General features: G+C 40.0%; 1 protein-coding gene across 3 annotated transcripts in view; it reads right to left on the bottom strand.

Annotated features, from left to right (window-relative positions):
* ERC2 (ELKS/RAB6-interacting/CAST family member 2) overlaps positions 1-25,560 on the bottom strand; it is an 801,227-nt gene that overhangs the window by 458,587 nt on the left and 317,080 nt on the right. For 2 of the 3 annotated variants that reach the window (XM_039482087.1, XM_039482086.1), the window contains exon 8: positions 1,946-2,083. In XM_039482087.1, coding sequence (XP_039338021.1) covers positions 1,946-2,083 — 138 coding nt within the window. Of the gene's footprint in view, positions 1-1,945; positions 2,084-13,532; positions 13,605-25,560 lie in introns of all 3 variants that reach the window. The other variant, XM_039482085.1, reaches the window with a different exon arrangement.

Genomic DNA, 25,560 nt, shown 5'->3' on the forward strand with positions numbered 1-25,560 from the left:
TTTCTATAGAAATACAAAAGTTTTTGAAAAATCACTTAAGCCTTCTGATTCCCAGTTCCCTATTTAACTCACTTCACCACATTGCCTCCCAGGCAAGTCACTTTATGAGCATTAGTGTTAAAATTTCTAAAATGGTTTAATGATATTTAAGATAAGAAAAATCCAAAAATAGACACGAGGAAAATTTATATGCAGCCATATATCATTAGCTAAATATTATTAATCATTTTACAGATGACAAAACAAGGGAGAAAGGATAAATAACTGATCTGGACTACTGAATTAGATGTGAATATTGAAGCTGGGGCCCCTGGTACTGAAGCTAAATTACTGTGTGATTTTGGCAAATCACAAAACATCTGACAGACTCGATTTCCCCTTCTGTAAAATAGGGGTGATATTTACTAATTCCATATTTACAGGATGAGAGCAGCCTGTACCCTGGAAAAGCAGTGCTGTAGAATAACATTAAACCCACCATGCTGCATTTATACCTGCAGCGGTCTCCCTTAAACACGTGCTAATTTAATCAGATGATTAAATACTACTACCTAATTATATGATGAAAATTCTCATTAGACACTAGAACATGATTTAACTTTGCACACAGGCCCAAACATATTTTCTTACAATAGATAACACTAATTCCACCTCCAGTCACAGGGTTTTAATTGCCTCTGTAGACTCCAGAAAACCGTCATAACAGAGGGCGGCATTTCGTAGTATTCAGACTAGTGTCTAAGAGCAGGTCCCACTTGCCACTGGGAAGGCTCTATACTCATTCAAGTTTATTTAAACATTTACCAGTTGTTCCACATAAAATAAAGTATGTGCTGAACTTTAAGCACAAGAATAGTCCCACTGATTTCAAGTATGTGAGTTCAATAGCACTACTCATGTATTTGAAGTTCATGGGTAACATTCTGGTCCCACTGAAGTCAATGGGAATTTTTAGGTATTTAAGTATTGTCCAGCCAAGCGAGAAGAGGGACAGAAACAATGGACATAGTTTAATTAAGCCACAACTTTATTCCCAAATGTCAGAGAGTACTCAGCAGATAAAATTGTGCAGTGCAGGTAATTCCATAACCATTTATATTACCCAGAGCACTGCTGTCAGTCCTCCCCCTTCCTACCGTGGTCCCCAGCCCATCAGCTGCTGGGATCTCACCACCCATCCCCTCGAATGAGGGCTAATAGGGGCTATAAAGAAAGGGGGTTGACTCCCTGTCATAGCAGTTGTAGGAGCCCTGAACCCCTCATTTTCACTCCTATAAAAATACCTCCTTTAAATACTTTCCAGATCTATTTTATCTAATCATGCATCATAGCCTAACCTCTGTTATGTTTTTTGCCCCCAATAAGCCCCAAACTCCTGTGGGGAAGGTGAAAACCCCACCTAGCCTTGGTCAATCTGGTGGTGAGGGAAAAATTCCTTTCCAGACCCCAGCCCACCCCCACCCTACCAGACAGGAGCAACTAGCTTAATGCCCACAGCGGATCATGACGAAACCTGGGAGGCTTCTCAGACTGGTCCAGGTGAAAACAAAACCAAGTTATTTACTGCACAGACTTGGGTACCAATAGTCCCTTACCCTCTTCTGGTCACCTGACCAGCCCCACACTGACCTGGCATGGTGCTGCCTGCACCTCAGCTCTGTACCAGGTAACTTTCTTGGCTCTCTAATCCTTGAAGGTGGAACACACCTTCTCCAACAAACCCACCACTTAATGTGGGATGAAGTCATTTGCAGGTTAAAGGCATAAAACTCCAAATAAAAATACAGAGGAGATTATTTTGGGGGTTAATTCTGTAATTTTACATAAACTTCCTTTCATTTCTTTCTTTGGTGCTAGACCACTTTTTAAAAGCATCTTTTTTTCTGGACACACTTCAAAAACATTGAAAGAGCACCATATAACACTATTACATGCTAAACATTACCTTCTCTGACAGAGCTTCTTCTAATGTTGCTAGAGCTGTGTCCGTGTTACTGGAATCCGTCTGCAATGATTTCACTCTGTCTTTTAAATTGCTTAGCTGTTTATCTTTGTCCCTAAGTTGCTCCTGTAGATTTTCAATCTAGAAATAAAAATAGATCACAATATTAATCAATATTTTCTTATCATTCAAGCAGGGAGTTGAGCCATAATAATCTGCATTACTAAAACAGCTACATATACATGTACTGTGCTGTATCCCTCAGGTTACTGCAGATCTTCTATATCACACATGATGAGCAACAGAGCAACCTCTTCTTTTACTCAATTCTTTCAATATTCATGGCTACATATTAGAAAGTTTTGGGGCAGAAGGGGTGGATTTGGAGGGTGTTGTGGAAGAAGAAAGGAAGCCTCAAAACCTATGGATAAGCATCTTAACTTCTGAATATTTATTTGAACCAAACTCTTGGAGGTGCACCCAGCATTCGTTAGCCTTTTGAAGGTGCAACCACCAGCACTGAACATGTAAACTGCAGCTGGACAGGAGTAGCTCTAATTTATATGTCTAGATTTTTTTTAATGATACATATTTTGACATGATTCTCTCATTCTCTAGCCAACTACAAAAGCAGTTTCTCCTCCCTTAGTGTTCACACCTCAACTGCTAGAAGAGGGCTTCATCCTCCCTGATTGAACTAACCTTGTTATCTCTAGCCTGATTCTTGCTTGCATATTTATACCTGCCTCTGGAAATTTCTACTACATGCATCTGACGAAGTGGGTATTCACCCACAAAAGCTCACGCTCCAACACGTTTGTTAGTCTATAAGGTGCCACAGGACTCTTTGCTGCTTTTACAGATCCAGACTAACACACTACCCCTCTGATATTTCTCATTCTTCTGAGTGCTCCATTGTATAACCTGAATATGGCTCAAAAGGCATAATTTGCAGACAACTAGTGGGGCTTGGTTCATCTTAAATATTTTGTGGAATGCACAATCTGGGCAGCCAGTCTCCACCAACACTTTTGCTCTTAGCCACAGTTTTGCTGGCAAGAATGTATGAACATTGAGTAGTAAAAGTTGGTCCTTAACTTTTAAAGGCAAATACATAGTAACAAGACAGGAATGGTCAACTATGATATAAAATAGGGAAAACCTGTTATGGTATCAGTTTATAATATATTCAGAATATCTCTATTTTCACACAGTTAGAACCAAACATATTCTCCTTGTGCACTGAAAGCTCCTACTGACTTCAATGTGAGTCATGCTCACACAAAGATTTCAGGACTGCGGCTGAAAAAATGTGCCAAATCTGTTGAGCAAAGTCTGTACCATAAAATATTTTTGTGGGTAACTGATTTAAAGTAACTGCATGTAAAGCAGGCTCTTAATAAGAAGAACCTGTGATATGGATCAAGTTGAACAAGTATGAAACAGTATATTTGGCAAATAAACCATGTACTGGCAGCAAACCAGGCACTTTTATCCATTATCTATAGCCTGAGAACAAACAAGCTAAACTGCAGATTATAACTCTTGTACATGATTGGTAGCCTGGATCTTCTCCTGAGGACTACATTAGTTACCATTGACTATATGTTTTTATTTCTCTTACTTCATATCATGCACTCTTATCTAAAAAACACCAGCATATGCAAAATATTCCGTTTTACAACCTTAAAATGTCAAGGAGGAAAAATAATACAACTTAAAAATAAATATATTTAAAATATTTATTTTGCATTACATACTGGTAAGGAACTTTTTTTTAAAGGAATCATGTATAAATTATGCCTCAAGGAAAAACAAAAACTACAAAGAACATTCTAGAATACACACAGGATATCATCAAACAATTACAACCCATACTTGATGAGAACCACATCATGGAAGATATCTTTCCTGAACCCTCTCCCCCTTCTGGCCTTCAAACAACCCCCGCCCCCCCATTCTTGGCAAGCTCATCAGCAAAAGCAAGCTTCCCATAGGGATAGGACACAGCAACTCAAAGTGGCACCAGGCCCTACCAGACCAACAGGCGCAAAACATGCAGATATACTTCCCCTGCTACAATGATCAATACCCCCCAAACACCCCTTTCAAGATGCATAGGTCCAACACATGCCTATCACAACATGTGGTGTATCTCATCCAGTGCATCAAATGCCCCTACAACTGTTATGTGGGTGAAACCAGACAATCATTACACTCTCAGATTAACTCACACAGAAAAATGATAAAAGACCCTAAAACACCCTATCATTTACAGGCGAACACTTTTCACAAAGTGATCACTCCATATCTGACCTCTCGGTCCTCGTCCTTAAAGGAAACATGCACAACACCTTCAAAAGACAAGCCTGGGAACTTAAAGCCTGGACACTAAAAAACAAGGACTTAACAGAGACACTGGTTTTATGGTCCATTACAACAACTTGTACACACCCTGCTGCCTACTAACCCTCCATTGTCCTATGACTGCAGAGATGCCCACTTCATGTTAAGTGATCTCCTACAATACATGTGAACCCATTATGCTTAACAATTTGTTCCACCTTATTAGCTTGGCCACTCTAGCTTTCCTTCTCCAAACCTGAAGAGAAGCTCCGTGAAGCTTGAAAGTTTGTCCCCTTCCACCAACAGAAGACAGTCCAGTAAAAGATATTACCTCACCCACCTTCTCTCTCACATTCTGTGACCAAGAGTGGCTCATAGCCTGGCTGCAACAACACTGCAAACAACGTAACATTTCTTAAAAGTAAGAAGGCAAACATGAGCAAAATTTAAAAACATACAAGAGGGAAGACGGACCAAATCAGAGCTGATAATATGGCTATAGCTATAACATATATAAAGCCATATTTATGTAAGCTTACAACTTTTCAATATTCTCAAACCAAAAGAAAACAGCAGTCTAGAAAATCAGTGCCACTTCCATCACTTGAGCTTTCCCCTACACTTCTTATGTTGTTCCTCCCTCATTATGATACTTCATTTTGATTTATCTTATTGAATGCTTTAGGGGTGTTAGAAGGGGAATCCAGGGTTCTATTCCCACTTTTGCAAATGACCATCTCTAAGACTTAGCAAATTGCTTAACCTGTCTACTTCGGTATGTAAAATGGGGTATAAAAAGAGTATAACCTTATCTTTCTGAAGTTTTCCAAGTGATATGAAACCTTCAAAAAAAGCATGCCTTTGGATAAGTGTAATAGTAATGCCGCCCCCAAATGGTCAGAAAATGTCATCACAGAGTAAGACAACTTTCATTAATCGCTCTTGAAGCTGACTTTCTTCTATTACATGGAGTTTGGTTAAATTTTAAAAAATGTTGATGTATTACCTAAGGTGCTCAATTCCAATGGACAATGTACAGTAAGAACCTATTCCATATGAATACCTATACACACAGAACTATCACAGCAGTTTTACTTTTCTGGCTGTTGTCCACTTCATATCTTCAGACATGGATTAGAATAAGGAGAATGATATACCCACATATGTCAAAAATAGATTAATGGAGCTACCATACACAATGTTCCCATTTGTGCAACTGATCCTGCAATAACAGAGCCTTTGGTCAGGTTGCTGTACTGTCATTTTATTTCTGTTGACAGTAGTCCCTCAAGTACATATCCAAAGGTGAAAATAAATACATTTTACGGCAAAAATCACGTAACAAATTAAGAATATGTTACACCGGGCCATTATTCAGCTAAGCAGCAGCCCTTGGATAGCATCAGGTATTATATTCACTAGAGAGCTTAATAAAGAAACAGTCAAGGATGTTATCCTCTTCGTCTCCCAGATGAAGCACAGAACTATTTGGCTGGTAGAGGGTTAAACACACAGTAGTGTTAAAGGCTCAACAACTACATTTTTATACTCACAGATACTGTAGCTTGGGCTTACAAGATATATGAAGTAAGACCCACTGGTTGAATCACTTTGATTTTCCACTACTTAAAAATAAACATTGTAGCTACTATGCTCACTTTCGCACAAAAGTGTCTCCAGGAATGTTATCACATATATTTTTAGGCAGTTTTATAAAACACTTATTCTTCCTTAATATATTATAGATGTGACTGGCCAAGCAACTGCCACAGACTTCCTGTCATTGACTTACTACTGTACATATATAAAACCTGAAGTTTGTAGATTATTTTATGGCTGTGAAAATCTTTACAACTAGAGCCTTATATGGTAGAAGACAACTGCATAATGCTGAATAAATAGACAAATTTAGCATTGTGGTTGGTTTATAAGAGTCCTCTTGAATATTGATGCAGAACAAAAATAGACCACTCTTTTCAATTGTGTTTTGTTCCTGCCTTTTATGGCTGATGTAGGTTATATAAAACCCCATAATATATTAATGCATAATAATAGTAAAGGAAGAAAAATAGTAGGAAAGCTACATTGGGAGGTTGTCAATTTATAATAGAAAAAATCAATCATAGAAAGCTGGTGTGACATTTTATAAAACAAATTCTGAGATGCTTAATTAAACATTGGTTTGAAGCACTAATGTATTGATTAAATTATCTTTATCCTGTCATTTTTAATAGGAAGCAGTTTTTTAAACTTCCCATATGCCATTTACATAGGTCCTGGCAACCTGGCAAAAAAAAACAAAACGCTGAATATGATTGAAACTGCAATCCTAATGGTTCAGTGGGGCCTTTATTGAGGAAATGCTCTTCTCAAATCATTGCACATCAACCTCATGGGTGATCAACATGTTCCACATTAATCACAAAGGTTTAGTGTACAAATTAATCCAGCTGCTCTAACATTATCTCTCATTAGTTTAACATTAATCTGGAAAAATTGAATAAATAATGTGTTCAAAATCTAATTCCAGTGAAAGCCATTAAATGGATCAGTGCTCCAGTCTTTATATGAAAAATATTACCTCTTCAGAGCTTGACATGTAACTTCATACAGGCAAAAACTCCCATTCATTTCACTAAGTCTTCCTACTTAAGGTCTTCAGATTAAAGCTCCAATTCAGGAAAGCATCCCTAGTCAGGGCAGCAGTTAAGAACGTGCTTAAAATTAAGCAAGCACTTAATTGCTGTTTTGAATCAGGGCCTGAATCTTTACTTTGATAGGCTCCAGCAGAGCACACATTAGACCAGATCCTGCATGTGCTGAAATCAATAGAAAATTTGCCATTGACTTCATATAATGATGCAATACTTTGCACATGCAAAGCAACTTTCATCCAAAAGAGCTCAAAGACTTCAGTGGAAGCAGGATCAGACCCACTACTACTGTTATAGCTGAACTAGATTATTTAGAGTATACTAGAGTATTTATTACAAACCTAAACCCAAATTCTCTGCTCATTTAACCCCACTGAATTCAGCTGAGTTATGCCAGCAGAAATTTGGCCCCCTAATGAGCAAAAATTTATAACCACCACAAAAAAGGGATGCACATTGGCATAAAAAAAATCTGAGATAAACTGTTTACCTTAAAATGTGTGAATTCAATTGAAGATATTTTGACAATTTATAATTAGCAATTAGGGTTTGCGTGTAATACACACACACACACACACACACACACACACTGAGTGTGAGTATATGTGCACATTCTAGTGGTAATTTCTTTATTAAAATGTGTTGCAATCTGAAGAGTGGTTAGGTCGATATGTCAGATAGTAGTATGCCAATACTGTATCCTAATTTAAACTTTTTACAGTACGATGATGTGAGTACATGACATTATTACTATGGGTAAAAAATCCCTACTTGCTCTGTGACACAGTAAAATACTAGCTTTAGAGAAGGCACACCAAGTATACTCCATACATTTTCATCATTGCTATCAGTGGAATTGATGACACTATTTTAATTTTGACATTTAAATATATAAATATTCATCAAAGCAATTGGACAAATTCTGTCCTGCATGACATTCCACGTCTGGAATTTGGCTCTGTATAAAGAGTTAAAGCTCAAGAGACACTACATGCTCCATCTCTCTGAGTATTACTGGATATCTATCTTCCTCGAGGAAACAAAGAGGGTGGGGGTGGACAAGGAGCTGGGAAGATATTATGTAGATTAGCTCATTACTGTAAATTATCTCTATTTCATACATAGTAATATTTTTGTTCATGTGTATATTTTTGTTCAGACATAGAAATGGAAGATAAAAGTTCCTAACTCATTAACACCTATTTTATGGCATTGTAACAGTCACATCCAAAATTCTATTAAGTGGTACTTAGAAACTTGCACACAATGTTTCTTTACTTTCATCCAAGTATTAATGATTCTAACAACTACTTCATGACCCCCTGTGGAATATTTAAGCCATTGCATGTTTCAGCTTCATCAAAATATATTTTTTAATGGAGGGGGAAAATACCAGGAGAGCGTTTCCAAAAACATGTAATCAATATTCAAAGTTGGATCTGCTCTTTTATTATCAGCTTGACCTACCCATTGTAGACACCCCAAATTAAAGTACTTATTTCCTATGTGCAGTGCTTATCTGAATTCCAAAGTATTTATATGATTTCCTTCCCCTTCTAACTAATTTTAAAATATGATCCAAGCCTTAACCAAGAAAACATGTTCTAAAATATTACAGCATTTAACAAAATTCTCCCCTCAAGAGGTAAAGAGAACAGGCAGCAAATTAAAAACATCCCCACTGAATTACAACTGTTTTAATGTAGATCATTCAATTCATGGCCCACAGATAAAGCAACACACAAATGGTCTCCTACTTACACAGGTACTGGTGAAAATCTGGAGTAGCTCCATGAAGTTATTTAGATTATACTGGTGGAAAGTGAAAGGAAAAACAGTCTTTTCTTTTCTAAGAGCGGTTGGACAGGAGTTTAATGATAATCTGGTAGCATAGACAAGATCTCATGGTTAGCTAAACTTGGACAGAACTCTCAATTGGGTTAGTGAATACAATGGGAGTTCGTATTCTCAAACACTAAAATCTTGTAACACATCAAATTAACTAACTCTTCATGGGCTTTTTAAACCGAGAATTATATAGGTTATGACAGATTATTGCTGTCTCTCTAACATACATGTATATATATTAATTTTATTTCTACATGCATGCCTCTGGCAAGGTAGGATATGCAACCATCAAGTTGTCAACATGCAATCCCCTTCTACCTTTGCTGCAGTGACATTGCGCTATTATCTTTACAAAAATAAATTCATCTCATCTTTCGGTATTTTAATAAATGTGTATATTCTCATCATTTAAATTTGACACTATTTATACATTTTTAAAAGCATTACACACTCTGATAATAGTCTGGTCTATTAGGCATCCTGTCAATAAACTCCAAGTGCTAATTCTGTCACTTTTTGGCGACTGTCTCAGGAATGCTTCTTGAGTACTCAACAGATTAAATTAAATCTCACCTGCTGACATTCTTGGTAATTCTACAGAAAGCTACATTCTCAAAAAAATTATTTTCATTATCCAAGTTAAAGCTAAGATACCGTACTCAAAATAGTGCCTTTAACGATCTATAATAAGGTGTAACAGAATTTTTCAGAGAAATTTTTCTGTGGCCTTTTTATGAAACCTTAAACATTTGCTAATACAATTAATTTAGCTCAACATATTTTCTACTCTGCTTTGGATTTATATGGATTTTAAATGACTTAAACAACAAATATTTTGTAATACTGGCTCCTTGAATCCTAAAACTAATTTTGTTTGACCCCTCTTAGTTTCTTTAGACCTAATTCATTTTCTGAAATTTGTATCACATTACAGAAAGAATCATCATATTCCAGTAAGGTTGTTGAAGAGGATATGAGCTAAGGTAGATATATTTATGGGTAGACCTCTGTTTATGTTTATACTGTGATTTCTAAGTTATGGGATAGGAGCCTGGACCACGGGGTGGGCACCTGTACTTATATTTCTAAAAAAAAAACCCTGAATAAATAAAGAAATAAAATAAATGGAACAATTTGGCTGTAAAAATTAGTTCCAGGATGAATCTTGTCATATACTACTGTTTTCTACAATTAAAAAAACTGGCTACTTCTAAGTGACTGGAGTGTCAAAAAATAAAATCTGGACAGAGATTTCAAACACATTTTAGTAATCTGGCAACTCAAAATTAGTTTTGTTTTCTGAATTTAAATGCGCCATCCCTTAGTCCCAAACACTGCTTTGATATTTTAGAGAAAAAATATAAAAAGACCAACATAGAGAAACATATATTTTAGGAAAAATATGATGCTGCTGGCTTTTACCAAGTTTATAAGTATAATATTAGCTCAATAAAACCACTATAACATTTAACTTAAAAAAATAATTTCAGAGAACTAGATAATACAGGAATGCATACCACCTTCAGATTTGTGTGGGGGGAGGGAGGAAAGATATAAAGATAAACTTTGGGGAAAATTCTCTCACACTCACTCCATTGGTATAACAAGATAAAGAGAAATAGGACTTCTTTCTTGTCACTAGTCTGGGATTTCCAATGCCTGGAGTCCATTTTCTATGGGAACATTACAAAGAGACTTTCAGCTCCTGAATCACACTCAACTGTCACTAAAGCCTATCAAGGCTCATTGGCCGAAACTGCAGAACTCAAACTTTCTGCTGAATAGACCTAATAGTTATCTCTATTAAACTTGATTTTTCCATGGATAACTTAACAATTTGTTTAAGTTTGTCTGCTCTGTAGTAGGAAACAGCTAATTTAGGAATTCAGAAATATTCTGATGCCCATGTTATATTTTGGCTAGAAAAAGACAGCTATTAAATTCTGTAGTAACACGGATTTACTGTATCTTTAACTTTGTTATATCACAGTCCATTCAATTTTAACTAACCAGCCACAGAATAGCTCTAAAGCTACTACCAAAGAACACAAAGGATATGCTCAATGGAAGGAACTTGATACAACAAATAAAACCAGTGATTTTGACCTGAATAATCTGGAAAGGCCAGAGACCGAGTAAATAATATATCATAGAAGAAATTAAAACGGTTATTACTATTAATCTGTTCAATAAATAAGTTTTAGTAAACTAGACTTAGGAAGAGTAGTCTAGTGGTTAAATACACAGGACTAGGAATCAAGGGATCTGGGTTCTATTCAGACATTAGCAACAGACTTCATGTGTGATTAAGCATCAAATGCTCTTTGTGCCTCATTTTACCAATCTGTAAAATAGAGATAATATCCATCAATACTACTCAAAAGAAAAAACTCTTCAGAAATGTAAAGTATTATTATATTATAAGAAAACAGAAATACAGTTTGGTTGGAAATTAACTTGGGGAATATTCCCCTCGGTTTCAAAATATGTAGAGAAAAGAATTAACAGCTCTACATATAGTCACTAAAAGATAAAAAAAGTATACAGCCATGCTGGGAACATGCACTTTTACCCATACAATAGCATCTGTAATAGGGGGGGTCTCTAACATACAAAAATGTACAGAAAGTTTTTTCTGATTACTTTGTAATAAAAATACCTCTAATTTGTTAATAACTCCTGTATACTTAGACACTGTGATAGTATCATGCCTAATGGTCTACACTGGGGGGGGTCGAACTAAGGTACGGAAGTTCGTGTAGCTGAACTCGAACTACCTTAGTTCGAACTACTCACCCGTCCAGACGCCGCGGGATCGAAGTCTGCGGCTCCCCCGTCGACTCCGCCACCGCCGTTCGCGGTGGTGGAGTTCCGGAGTCGACAGGAGTGCGTTCGGAGTTCGATATATCGTGTCTAGATGAGACGCGATATATCTGTAAGCAGAGTCAGGATGAGCCCCACCCTGACATCTGGTGGTAAATTATGGGGAGTGCGGAAAGTGTTGCATTGGTATTTCGGTTATTTGCATGGGCACTCCCACCCCACTTAGCATACCGCAAAGCAGCATGGGATGGTTATTTTCGCAGCTGTGGGAGCCCCAATTTCGTTGTTATTGGGGCAGGAGGAATGAAATGTTGTCACCCTGATTGGGTAAATGGGGAACTACAAAATTGTCTTGTGATGGGGGGTTTCATTGTCAGCTGGATAGCACTTGCTAGATGGGGCACATGGGTTCCAAAACCCATTGGAAAGAGAGAGGCTGGGGACAGAGATCTGTACTTGGTGGTGCAGGCTCTTTGTGTGAGCCAGAAGCACCAGTTCCACCTGTGCCTCTCTCCACTGTGGAATGTCAGAGTTAATTTTTGATTCCCTTAAAAGTCTAAATGCAGGTTACTGAGCTGAATTCACTGGTGCTGGGGCTCCCCTACTAAGAGCTGGAATCACTAAGAGCTGAAATCACTGAAGAGCTGGACTTGCTGAGCTGAGAGCACTGAGTACTGTGCTAATGAGTGGGGGAGCCTGAAGCCATACCATGGAGCAGAGCAGCCGGCAGAGCAGAGTGGAGCCAAGCAGCTCGCGAGGATGGCTGGAGTGGCTCACAGGACAGCTGGTGGACCAGAGCAGCTGGCAGGGCGGAGCAGCCCACAGAGCAAGCGGAGCTGAGCTGTTTGCGGAGATGACTAGCAGAAGCAGAACCCCACGAAGAGGCAGGGCAGTTGGCCCCGAAACCACGTAAGGTGCCCCTTTTCTACCCAGGCTGGGGAAGGGGACCTCTGCAGAGAGACTCTTGAGCTCTGGGGCTGCACTGACCCAGGACAGAGACTTTTGGATTGTGGGACTTTTGGGACTGTGGGTGATTTGGGGGTTGCTGGACTCAAGGGCCCCGAGAGAAGGACATGGCCCAATTTGCTGGAGTGGGTCTTTGCTCACGGTTTGACCTATGAACTCTAGCTGAGGTATTTTCCCAGTTTAATGCTTGTTGTTTGTCATGTAATTAAACCTTTTCTGCTACACCAAGACTCTGTGCTTGCGAGAGGGGAAGTATTGCCTCTTCGAGGTGCCCAGGGGTGAGTGTAAGATTTTCCCAGGTCACTGGGTGGGGGCTCGAGCTGGTTTTGCATTATGTTGTGGGGAAGGGACCCCTATGTATTGAACCCGGCCCTTGCTGCTATCGTTTCGGCCCGGCAGAAGGGTTACATATCGAACTCCGAGAAGTCGAACGCTACCCGCCGACCCGGGCAGGTAGTATAGACGTAGCCTAAAGGTATGATTTGGTCACGGAGGTCTTGGATTCCGTGACTTTAACACATCTCCATTGCTTCCTTGGCTTCAGCTTCAGCCCCACCCCATGGCAGGGCTCAGATTTCGGCTTCAGCCCTGCCATGACTGTATCATGATTTTGTACATTTTCACCATGACTGCTCCATGAATTTTGCCTAATTTTACCATAACAAAACCATGTCCATAATCATGCCCTATCAATGAATGCGTGAAAGGAGTAATGAGAAATGATCTGTACTAGTAGAACTGATCAAAAATGGGAGGGGGGACATTTTTACTATTTTTCCTGCTACAAAAATATTCTCTCTCTCCCCCTCTCTCTCTCTCTCTATATATATATATATTATTTATTTATTCAGTCTGTTTTCCATGAATAAATTCTGGTGGAAATTTTCTAACTAGCTCTAAATACTATGAGAGGATTCCATCTTTCCCCCATAGTATATAGGATGCAAATTTACCTGTTCAGGATACTGAGGCAGCCACATGGCCTTCAGAGGGAAGGGACTGGCTGCTGAGTTACCACAGAGTAACTAGGAAAAAGAGGAGGAGAAAGCCAAAATGAGCCTTGGGGAGGGAGATGCCCTCGAGCGTGCTGACACTTCTACAGAACTATAAAAGCTGGTTAGTGAGCAGACTAATCCAAGAGAACAGAAGGCTGTCAAAGGAAAAGGAGCTCCTAGACTGAGGGCCTGGCTTCTACTGCCAGACTCCAGTTGACAGCAAACTGGACCCTAACGCTAAAATTAACCTCTAACAAGAAGTGGGCCAAAATAAACCTGGGCTGATAATATCCACTTGTGTATCAGGAAATATTCATTTTGTGTCCCTTTCTCCTTAGGGCATCAGTAAACTCTGAACAAAACAACTTTGCTCTTGAACTCTTAAGCAAGACTCACACTCCACACATCCAAAATGTATTAGGTGCTTTCTAAACACAACGGAAGACCCGCTCGAGGATCTTGTCCTTTTTAAAACCCTGTTACAGTCTTAGCCCTCACAGCATCCTCTGGCAAGGAGTTCCACAGGTTGACTGCATATTGTGTGAAAAAATACTTCCTTTTGTTTTTTTTAAATCTGCTGCCTATTAATTCCATTTGGTGACCCCTCGTTCTTGTGTTATGAGAAGAAGTAAATAACACTTCATTATTTACTTTCTCCACAGCAGTCATGATTTTATAGATGTCTATCATATCCCCCCTTAGCAGTCTCTCTTCCAAGCTGAAAAGTCACAGTCTTATTAATCGTTCCTCATATGGAAGCCGTTCCATACCTCTAATAATTTTGTTGCCATTTTCTGAACCTTTTCCAATTCCAATATATCTTTTTTGAGATGGGGCGACCACATCTGCACACAGTATTCAAGGAAGTCAACGTATGTGTGCATGTGGACGGTGAGTATTTATAAACTGTCTCATTTGTATATAAATTAGCATAACAACTTGAAAAACTAAATAGCAATCTGCTCTGGAAACAGGTTCTATATTTTGGTTCCTAAAGTGTCACAAGGAAGGAAACTAAGAAGCACATTATTGGAAACTAGGGTTGCCAACATTCTAGTCACACAAAACCGAACACTATTGCCCTGTCTCTGCCCCACCCCTCCTCTGAGTCTCCACCCCTGCCCCACCCCTTCTCCAAGGCCCTGCCCCCGCTCATTCCATCCCCCCTCCCTCTGTCGCTCGCGCTCCCCCATCCTCACTCACTTGCTCGTTTTCACCAGGCTGGCTCTGGGGGCTGGGGTGGGGGTGGGGGTGAGGGCTCCAGCTAGGGATGCTGGCTCCATTGTGGGGCCAGGGATGAGGGATTTGGGGTGTAGGAGGGGGCTCCAGGCTGCGGCTGATGGGTTCAGAGTACGGGAGGGGGCTCTGGGATGGGGCAGGGGGTGGGGTATGTGTGTGGGGGTGAGAGTTCTGGCTAGGGGTGCGAGCTCTGGTGTGGGGCTGGGGATGAGGGATTTGGGGTGTGAGAGGGGGCACCGGGCTGGGGCCGAGGGGTTCAGAGGGCAGGAGGAGGATCAGGGCTGGGGCAGAATGTTGGGGCGTGGGAGGGGGTGAGGGGTGCAGACTCCAGGCGGCGCTTACCTCAGGTGACTCCTGGAAGCAGCGGCATGTCCCCTCTCTGGCTTCTATGTGGAGGCGTGGCCAGGAGGCTCTGTGCACTGCCCCATTTGCAGACACCACCCCACAGTTCCATTGGCCGTGGTTCCTGACCAATGGGAGCTGCGGAGACGGCACTTGGGGCGGGGCCTCACCCAGACCCCCTGGCTTCCCTTACACCTAGGAGCCAGAGGAGTGACATGCAGATGCTTCTGGGAGCTGTGCGGAGCCACGGCAGCCAGGGAGCCTGCCTCAACCCCGCTGTGCCACCGACTGGACTTTTAATGGCCCGGTCAGTGACCAGAGCCATCAGGGTCCCTTTTTGACCAGGCATTCTGGTCAAAAACCAAGACACCTGGCAACCCTACTGGAAAAAACAGTTTAAAATGTTTAAAGAGACCGATGTTAAAGTGAAAGAGCCAAATCTTGCCATGTGGCTTCAGGTGCATTAGGAAGAATTGACAGATTGGGCAGCATATTTTCCCCCTCCCTACCAAAGAAATTAATGGCAATGACATGGCAGAATAACTCCTAGTACTCTCCTGAGCATCAGATGGAGAATCTGATTTATGCAGTTACCAATACTTTATGGTCCTATGGGCTCATGGGCATAGAATCATTGATGTTAGAATTGAAAAGGGCCTGTTTGGTTTATAGTCTATCTCCGTGCCAGTGTAGGACTGATCCCTATTGTATATTTACTCATATTTTGTCCAGTCTAGTTTTAAAAATCCCAGGCAACGGAACTTCCTTTGCTCCCATTTGGATACTGTCCCACAACCTAACATATAACTGTCAGTCTAATTTAATGCTATTCATCTTGGCCTCCCTTATGAAGTGGTAAATAATTCTTCTTCCTCCATGGCATTAACACCCCTCAAAGACTTAAAAGGGGCATATACTCTCCTAGTTTTCATTGAGCCAGAAACCGTATCTTTCTCAAAAGTAAATCCCATCGGTCCTCTAATTATTTTTATTCTCTGAACTCCCTCCCATTTGTCCTTATCTTTCTAGCAATGAGATGTCCAAAATTCAATCTAATTCTACAGACGCAATTACACCAGAGTCACCTAGAGAGGGATTATTACCCCTCCACTCTGTAACATGATGCTTCTGCATCTGCAATTCAAAATTGCATCTGCACTTTTTGGAGCCATATAAAGTTGCAAACTCTTGCTTAATTTGCTGTCTATTATCACTCCTATGGCCCTCTCAGCATTAGTACTTTCCAGGTTTCCCCTTCACAGTGAGTAAGTGTCACTTAGCTGTGTTAAGATGCAATTTTCTTATTTGAAGCTGCCCATATTTCTAATCTCTTTAGTTTCCTTTGTATTATTTCAGCTGATGTCTGCAATTACACCACAATGTAGTATTACCTGTGAATTTCATTAACATGCTATTTATTCATTTTGTTCACTATATTAATGAAATTATGAAAACGCTAAAGAAAACTACACCTACTATATATTGCTGCTGCACTCCACTCTAGATAGGTCTCCCCTACACTCACGATGTTATACTTGACCATTTATCCTTTATATATATATATATGAGTGAAGAATAAGAGAAGGAATAAAAATAAAAGAAGCATCAGATCATCTTAGACATGTATATTGTCACATAGCTTGAAAACTGACTGGAGGCAGTATATATATATATATATATATATATGTATATATATATATATATATATATATATATATATATGTATATATATATGTCTGCAGTCAGTTTTCAAGCTATGTGACAATATACATGTCTAAGATGATCTGATGCTTCCTTTATTTTTATTCCTTCTCTTATTCTTCACTCTTTGTATCCTTATCCAAAGAACTTCACTTCATAATGCAGGTATTATAAATATTTGACATATAAAGCTACTGCTCTACTAATTCTTCCCTTTCCAACTCTCCTATTTAGAAATTATGTACATCTATATTGACATTCCAATTATAAGAATTGTCAAGCCCGAGTCCCCACTCTGTCACTCTGAGTGCAGAATGTGGGGGCCTGCAAGGATTCTAATAATTAATACTGGCCACTCCAGGTTTCTATTCAACTCCCAAGGTAACTGTTTCTCTCTGACCATGGATGGGTAGATGCTGCTACCACCTGAATGCAAACAATCCCTTTGAAACCAGAAAGGCCTCCATGGGAATTCCTTCCTGTGGGGTACCCTCAAGCCCTTTCACACACCCACCCCCTCCCGGGAACTGCTGAGAAAGAAAAACAAAGAAAATCAGCTGCCGCCACCAGCTAATTAAACAATATATGCACAAACCTCTTAGGACACCAAAAATCCAATCCTGTTCTTTAAAAAGGTAAATTTTATTAAAAACGAATAGAAAGAAAATACATCTGGAACTTGGGCTATTGCTAGATTTAAAAAACCCACTTACAAAATTTAAACATCAAGAATAACCTTCTTGAGGTCCAGCTTAAAGGTTACAAGCAAAACAAAAAGCATTTGGGGTTAGCACAGAGGAGTCCACAAGCCAAGAAATAAACAAAAATAAACCTAATCGCATCTTTCTAAACATTCCTGATCTACTTACACATTTGGGAGTTCCAAATAAGTAGTTCTAGGTATGATTTATGATCATACCTGGCTTAAAGCTTCTCATAGCATAACTGCTCCCTGTTTCCCTCTTTCCCGGAGAACACAAAGGGGAAGGTTTTTTTTCCCCATTTTAAAAAGTTCTAGCCTTCTCATTGGCTCTTTTGGTCAGGTGCCCATTCCCTTTCCTTTACCTGGGGACATTTTTAACCCTTTACAGGTAAAGCAAGGAGAGAACAGCCACCAAGAGGTACTTTATAAGTAACTGGCTGGCTGGGTGTCTATAAAAGGGCGCTACCCCCGCCCTTCATTTATCACAAGAATCAATACCAGACTTAGTCTAAACATCATACTTTAGTAATATTGCTATTTTTTCTTGATTTTCCATACTCCTTGCATTTTCATGGAGGCACTTAAGTACAGGGGTCGGCAACCTTTCACAAGTGGCGAGTCTTCATTTATTCACTCTAATTTAAGGTTTCACATGCCAGTAATAAATTTTAACATTTTTAGAAGGTCTCTTCTATAATTTTATAATATATAACTATAAACTATTGTTGTATGTAAAGTAAATAAGGTTTTTAAAATGTTTAAGATGCTTCATTTAAAACTAAATTAAAATGCAGAGCTCCCTGGACCAGTGGCCAGGACTCAAGCAGTGTGAGTGCCACTGAAAATCAGCTTGAGTGCCCCCTTTGGCACGCGTACCATAGGTTGCCTACCCCTGCTTTAGTACATCAACCGTTTTCTCATTCTTCATATTTTGCTTCAAAACTTCGCCTAAATTTCTTCTTTACTTTAACTATACATTTTGCTTTCTACTGGTGGCACACTTTACCATTATTTAAGGTACAAGACTATTTGTGTTAATCAAAAGCTCCCCTTTACTCCTTTTCTTATATAGTTTAAAACACATTTAACAAACCCTGCCAGTTTTGAATTTTGGAATTCAATGCATCTTCTATTTAAGTACAGACCATACTATAGCCCCGATCTGATTCTAATGGAAAGAAGATACAGGAATTAAGGAGAATTTATGTTTAAACATTAGGCTGTGCCACAAACCCACTTAAGTAAGAGAATACACAGTTATAGTAGAAACGTAACAAGTTTCTGATGTATATTTTCTAGGGTTTATTGTGACTAAGTTGGCCACAAATTAAATTTTGACTTCAACTATACTTTTACTTGTATATGCGGGTTTGTAGCACAACTTTACATTATTTATGCAGTCTTCCATGAAAATGATAGTTGGAGTAATGGCATTTAAAAATACACATTGATAATTACCTCTGGAAAATACGTAAATTCGTATCCTATTGTTATCCTACATGACGGAATACAGAGAACATTCAATACTTGCTCTCATTATTTACAGGATCAGTTAAATAGAGAACTCGTAAGTCATAAAATGTTCATACAGTATTGTATAAATCTCTGACTTCACACTTGAAAGGGAAAATGGCTGTGAGCCAAATTCTTCAAAGTTTATCTGTGATCTGAAATGTATATTTGTCCCCACAGTCCAAGAAACACCTCCAGAAACTTCCAAGTCCTCTAAATTCTAGTTGTTCTATACTATTCTTGATAATAGACCAGTATTTCCAATAAAACTAACAGATGAAAGAATTCAATTTTGTTTACTGATCCACAGGCCTACTACTTGGATTTGGCAGAGGGAGGATTTTGAACAGAATGATCTATGGTAGACATATTTTTTTAAAATTTAAAGTAAGAGAATTATATTTATAGGTCCAGATCCTTAGTAAATAAGCAAAGCTTCACAAATTCAGTGGAGCTATGCTGCTTTACGCTATCTGAGACTCCATTCCCCAAAAATATATACAGAAGCTTGTTACAGCTAATCTGATTTTACCTGGAAAAAGTTTTATAGAAGTTTTTTCAAAGCCCTTATTAGAAAATATACATTAAAAAAAAATCACAAGCATTTTAAGTGCTCATATACTATTAATGAAAAGAAATACTTCATTGTCTGAGATACCTTTCAGTTTGCACTGATGAGAGAGAGCATCTATTTTTATATTGGAACAACAAGATTTTGTTTACCTAAAAAGAAAAGTGTAGTAGGAGGCATCTACAACATTGGTCTTCTATTTTTAAAGATACCCTTTTTTAAGTCATTCAAAATTAACATATGGTCAGTGTATGTAGCTGAAATTAAGAGTTGAAGTGTTCCAAATGTTCTTCATTGGAGACGTAAGGATTCTCATTGCTATGAATGTAATTTAATATTTGCAATATAGCGGTACAAAAGACAATGCACATATTGAGTTGCACCATTCCTTACTTCAAGCCAGACACAGACTTTCTATGTGTGTAAACTATCAAAGCACCACTAAACTTAAACAGAAATTTTAAACGCAGCAACTTGGGCCTCTTTAATCAACATCTGTTTAACAGTTTGTACCTTTCAATAGCAGCAAAGGTAACATGGCAATGCCTTAATACTATAAATGTCTGAACAGGAAGTAGAAATAATCTGAAATAGTGCTGTGTTCAGGATAGTTGTTTTCAGTGTGAAGAGACATCCACACTTTGTCTTTTGCTACATTCATTTTGTTCTGTCTCTTCCTGTGATATAGCAAATTTGTATATAAAACTTATATTATCTACAATGAGAATAAAAAACATCTTAGTGTAGTATCTGAATTTTCCTTTTTTCAACAATTTGTTTATAAAAGGTTCTGCGGTGTCATTAACATGTCTGAGATTTATTATCCTAAACAGCCAAGCATGTATTTACCCAGTTTTCTTAAATCCTATTTATTGTGGAAATTAAGAGATGAAAAGAATTATTAGACCAGCCTTTCTGGCAAATGAAGAATGGTCCCTTACAGTTTAATGCAGTTTGGAGGTGCTTTTAGATCTCATCCGGTGCTGAAAACTTAGTTGACATTGGTGGCCAAAATCTTCATTTCTCATCTACATCTGGTAAAGTATTTGCAATACTTCTCAGGTCTGGATCTCATTGTAATTTTCTACATTTCTGAGACTTCTAGGTTGGATAATTTTAATGGATGGGATGGGGGGCTAACTTTGAAGGTTAGAAGATTCAGCTAGAGTGAGATGCAACTGCTTGCCTTGTGATATTAGATATAGGAAGCACGTTATACCAGTTCTCTGGTTCCTTACCGACTTCTGGGTGTAATTCAAGTACTTCCTTTGATATACAAAGCCAAACATGGCTACCTATGAAATTACATTTTTCATAGCACACAAGTTAACATACCATAGATTTAAACTTCAGGAAACTGGTGGCAAGGAGTTTTCAGCTGCGGGACCTCTGAGTTCGGATAATGATGATGTATTTATTAAAAATACATTACCTTCCTTATTTAACTTTCCTAAGACTGGAATTATGATACAACAATGTCTTCTCAGGCTTTTTCTGAGGATTGAGTGGATGTATGTAATATTGTCTGGGGAGTTGGGGAAGGACAACTTTATTTTGTCTTTAAAATGAATCTGTTATGTTAAATGTTGCTTAGGCAACCTAAGTTTCTATAAGTGAGGACATTTAATACATTAACAATTTTCATTTGTTTTGTGGCAAGTCTTTATAATGGCACAGAGCAGACTGGAGTTGCAGCAAATAGTTTTGCTTCTCCAAAGCTGCTCCTTCAACCTTGTTTCAGATTGTAGGGGGAGAAGCTAGAAAAACAACAACAAGATTTTTGTTCTTTTTGTGGATGGGAGGAAGGCTGTTTTGTTTTGATGAGTTTATACTTTCATGTTTACTTTAGTCTTAAAAAGGGATAAGATAAAGATAAAAGTTGTATGTAATTTGATGTTCACTAGTATTTTTCTTGACCTCTATAAATGTCTTTTAAAGTTTTTATCCAAAATTCTTGGTGTCTTTTATTTGTCCTGTGAAGTTTCCAGGAAAAATGTCTTACAAAGAGCTCACTATGTAATAAAGAATTCTTATAAAAATATTTATCATGTTTCAGTAAAAAAAAAATATATTTTACATGCCACTGCAAGTCATAAATGTAAGTCTGTGCTCCAGGATTCATTCTATGAGGTGCTTTACAACCAAGGGTCTGATGTGCTTGAATTTGCAAATAAGTATCTACCATCATGTTCCATAAGATGACAGATACCAGTAATTGCCTAGACTTTTAAAGTTACTAGCAGATGTCTAGTTTAATGCTTATCGACTTACTGCAGTAAGCTCATTACCTAACAGACAAAACAAATACAATAAAAATTAAATGTACACAAATATTAATTTCCATTGCACTATCCAAGACTAGCACTAGTTTTGGTTTTACCATCAATAGAGAGGTATCATAGTATTTATAGATAGTATGTTAAATCTTACCAAAAACAGGAAAGATCTCTCTTGCTTTTCATTCTAGTTTCTGCAATGTTTTTCAGAAAAACATTTAGGACTACATTTTGCCTGGTCCTTACATGGCTGCACAGCCCATGTAAGAGCCAAGAAGATTGCAGCTACTACACCAGAGAACACAAGGCCTGCTCTGTCTCTACCCCACTAAGAGTGCATGGTGCCTCAGAGGTAGGGTGACCATATATCCCGTTTTGGGTGGGACAATCCCCCTTTTCAGCTCTTTTCTGGCCGTCCTTACTTTTTCACTAAAACTGGGCATTTGTCTTGATTTGTGCAGGCAGCGCTACCTTCAGAGCTGTCCCCCAGGGCAGCCGCACCCTCTCTTCAGCTGCAAGGCAGAGCAGGGAGCAGAAGCTGCTGCCGGGGTGTGGGGTTCAGTTCTGAAGGCAGTGTTGCTCACCAGCAGCATGATGGAAGAAATTTGCTGCTGGCAGGCAGCGCTGCTTTCAAATCTGTCCCCCCAGGGCAGCAGCCCCCACTTCCTGACTGGACACTACAGGTAGTTCTTATGTCTGGGTCAAGCTGGGACAACTGTCCATTGCTTGAATCACAGCATAGTGAAGAGTTTACTTAAAGGATTGTGCCTCAGAGATGTATAATCTCTTCCCAGGTAGCTTGGTATTCTGGTAAAAGGAGTGTATTACACACATCAGAATGGTGCACTCCTCCCTGAGTTCAGTGACTGCAGTCACTGGTCTTTGAGCAGGATGCACGAAGAGTAGGGTGACAGAGTGGAGAGCTGCGGCTGCTGTCAGGGGAGTCAGCTCTGAAGGCAAAGATGCCTGCTAGCAACAGCAGAGAACTCTGCTGCTGGCAGGTAGTGCTGCTTTCAGAGCTGACCCTCTGGGCAGCAGCCCCACTTGCTGGCTGCAAGGCAGAGCATAGAAGTAAGGGTGACATGGTATCGCCACCCTTACTTTTATGCTGCCTCAGAGTCTGAGCCTTCCTTTAGAATGCTTTGAGCACCTTGACCAGGAGGCTGCATAGAAGCACTAAATTAATTTTCCTAACAGCTCAGTGCAAGGTCAGCAATGAGAAGGTAGGAACCCCATTCACTGATGGGCACAAAACATGGCTAAATGGATTGTCAGCATCAGTAGGGTTGAAGGATGCCGCATGCAGGTCATCCAATGGGGGGTCAGTGACGGTGCTCTAATTTGTAAATGCTGATTTTTGTTGGTTAGCTGAGTTGCGGCTGCAGGCTTAAAGCAGTGTGATAGTCTCCTCACAGCTCCAATGTTTGCCTAGCTTGGGAGCCTGAATGATGAGACAGTTTGAAATAGGAAGGGTTTTTAATTGCACATTTTGTGATAGCTAAGAGTCCCCCTGAGCCAAACAGGCTGCCTGCCGTAGAGGCAGAGTGCTATGCTCAGATGCTGGACTGAGCCAGTGTTCAGAGAATGGCTTGTGAAGAAACACTTGCAAATCAATTCTACCCTGGTGTTTCAGTAGCAGATTTACCAGGCCATAGAGATCTCTGGTATAAACCCTTCAACTTGGAGATCAACTTGGCCCATAGCAAGGAATTGGTTCAGCAAAACAGGGGCTGTCCAAAGCAGGGTCCCAGCCAGAGGTAGGCTGACATCATGTATCCAAGCTGTCTTCAGAGCTAGGTACCCCAGCAAGCAGCTGATGCTCTCCAGTACCCAGCTGTGAAGGCAGTGCTGCCACCATGATGTTGCCTGGTGATGCTTTTGTTCTTTTTGTGTGGGGAGGGAAGTCGGGGAGGAGGGCTTGTGCATACCTGTGTCCTTAGAAGAATCAGGAGTTTGTGTGTGGTCATTTTTTGCTATAAAAATGGTCTAGGAAACATCTGTGTAATTCTAATGAAGACCTCCAAAAGCAGTTCAAGTTTTAAAAAAAAAAGACACTTCAACATTGAACAGCAGCAAAGTTGTATGCAAGACACATGGAGCACATTGCCCACGGTGGTCAAAATGACATTACCCAGCACCTTAAAAGCAAGAAACACAGAGATGCTAATAAAAGTAAGTGTTTAACACCAAGTGTTCCAGGATTTTTTCTGAGGCAAGATACAGAAGTTGAAAAAAGCACTGGAGACTTGCCTTTGAGTGCACCAAAAAGTTTGAGTGGACACTGCTGAGGAACATGCCGCTGTGGGAGCAAATGCAAGACAGCCTCGCTGCAAGCCACACCAGAATTCCCACCTTAAATATGTTGGATGAGAATCATCTCTTTGACAAGTAATCTAGTGCAAAATCAATTGTCTCCAGTTGTCTTTGAGACTGAAATCAGCAGAGAACGCCCATCACCGAAAAGTGGCAGAAGATTTTTCGAGAGCTGGACCGTAGTGGAGTACAATACAAAGATATAGCCAAGGCTTTGGAATTTGTGCTATGTCTGCCTATTACTACAGTGCACATTGAACGTGTCTTTTCAATTATGAATGATGTATGGTCTCCTGAAAACAATCACACCTGAATGTCTCCACCATGAAGGCTCTCTTGTGTGTGTGAGTAAACTTTTCTCTAGACTGTATTGCGTTCTACGACAAGTTGCTGAAAGACAAGCAAACCCTCACAAAAATAGCATCATCAGAGAAATACAACTGGTATCAAGCAGCTTCACACCCCGAAGAACGACAAGACAAGGAACAATGCCAGTAACTACAGAGTTTTAGGTAAAATATACAAAACCGAGAAATATATGAACATAGATATAAAATATATGAAACTGCCTTATCTTTTTTGTGTAATGTAAGTAAGCTCCCCTGAGCACTGACCATCTCTTACCCGGTGTCTCATTTTCTGTTTAGGGAAATATGGTCACCCTATTTGGAGGACAAGGAGGAAGTAAAGACGAAAAATCCAGGCCAGCACAGATGAGGCAAATAAGCTGCACCCACAAAAGGATGTGGTAGCAGGAATGCAGCCTTTGCACACCCAGGAATTTTTAGGCAGAATGTGTTTTCCTGGGGTAGGGCAGTTCCATATTTCCCCACACGCCTCATCTCAGGGAAGAAGAACAATCTAGCCCAGAGGTGGGCAAACTATGGTCCGTGGGCCACATCCAGCCCGCGGGACCGTTCTGTCCGGCCCCTGAGCTCCTGGCCTGGGAGGCTAGCCCCCGCCCCTCCCCTGCTGTTCCCCCTCCCCGACAGCCTCAGCTCACTGCACTGTGGGTGCAATGCTCTGGGCAGCGAGCTCCTGGGGTAGCGCAGCTGCAGAGCCCGGCCTGACCCGGTGCTCTGTGCTGCGTGGCTGGCGCCAGCCAGGTGGCATGGCTGTAGTGCCACCAGCCACCGGTGCTCCAGGCAGCACAGTAAGGGAGCAGGGAGCGGGGGAGGGATGTTGGATAGAGGGCAGGGGAGTTCAGGGGGTGATCAAGGGCCAGGGGTGTGGATAGGGGTCGGGACGGTCAGAGGGCAGGGAACAGGGGGGTGGAAAGGGGGTGGGGGTTTTGGGGGCGGTCAGGGAGAAGGGGTGGATTGGCACAGA

The sequence above is a fragment of the Mauremys reevesii genome, linkage group 7 (assembly GCF_016161935.1).
Source record: "Mauremys reevesii isolate NIE-2019 linkage group 7, ASM1616193v1, whole genome shotgun sequence".
In the NCBI taxonomy this organism is placed as follows: Eukaryota; Metazoa; Chordata; order Testudines; family Geoemydidae; genus Mauremys; species Mauremys reevesii.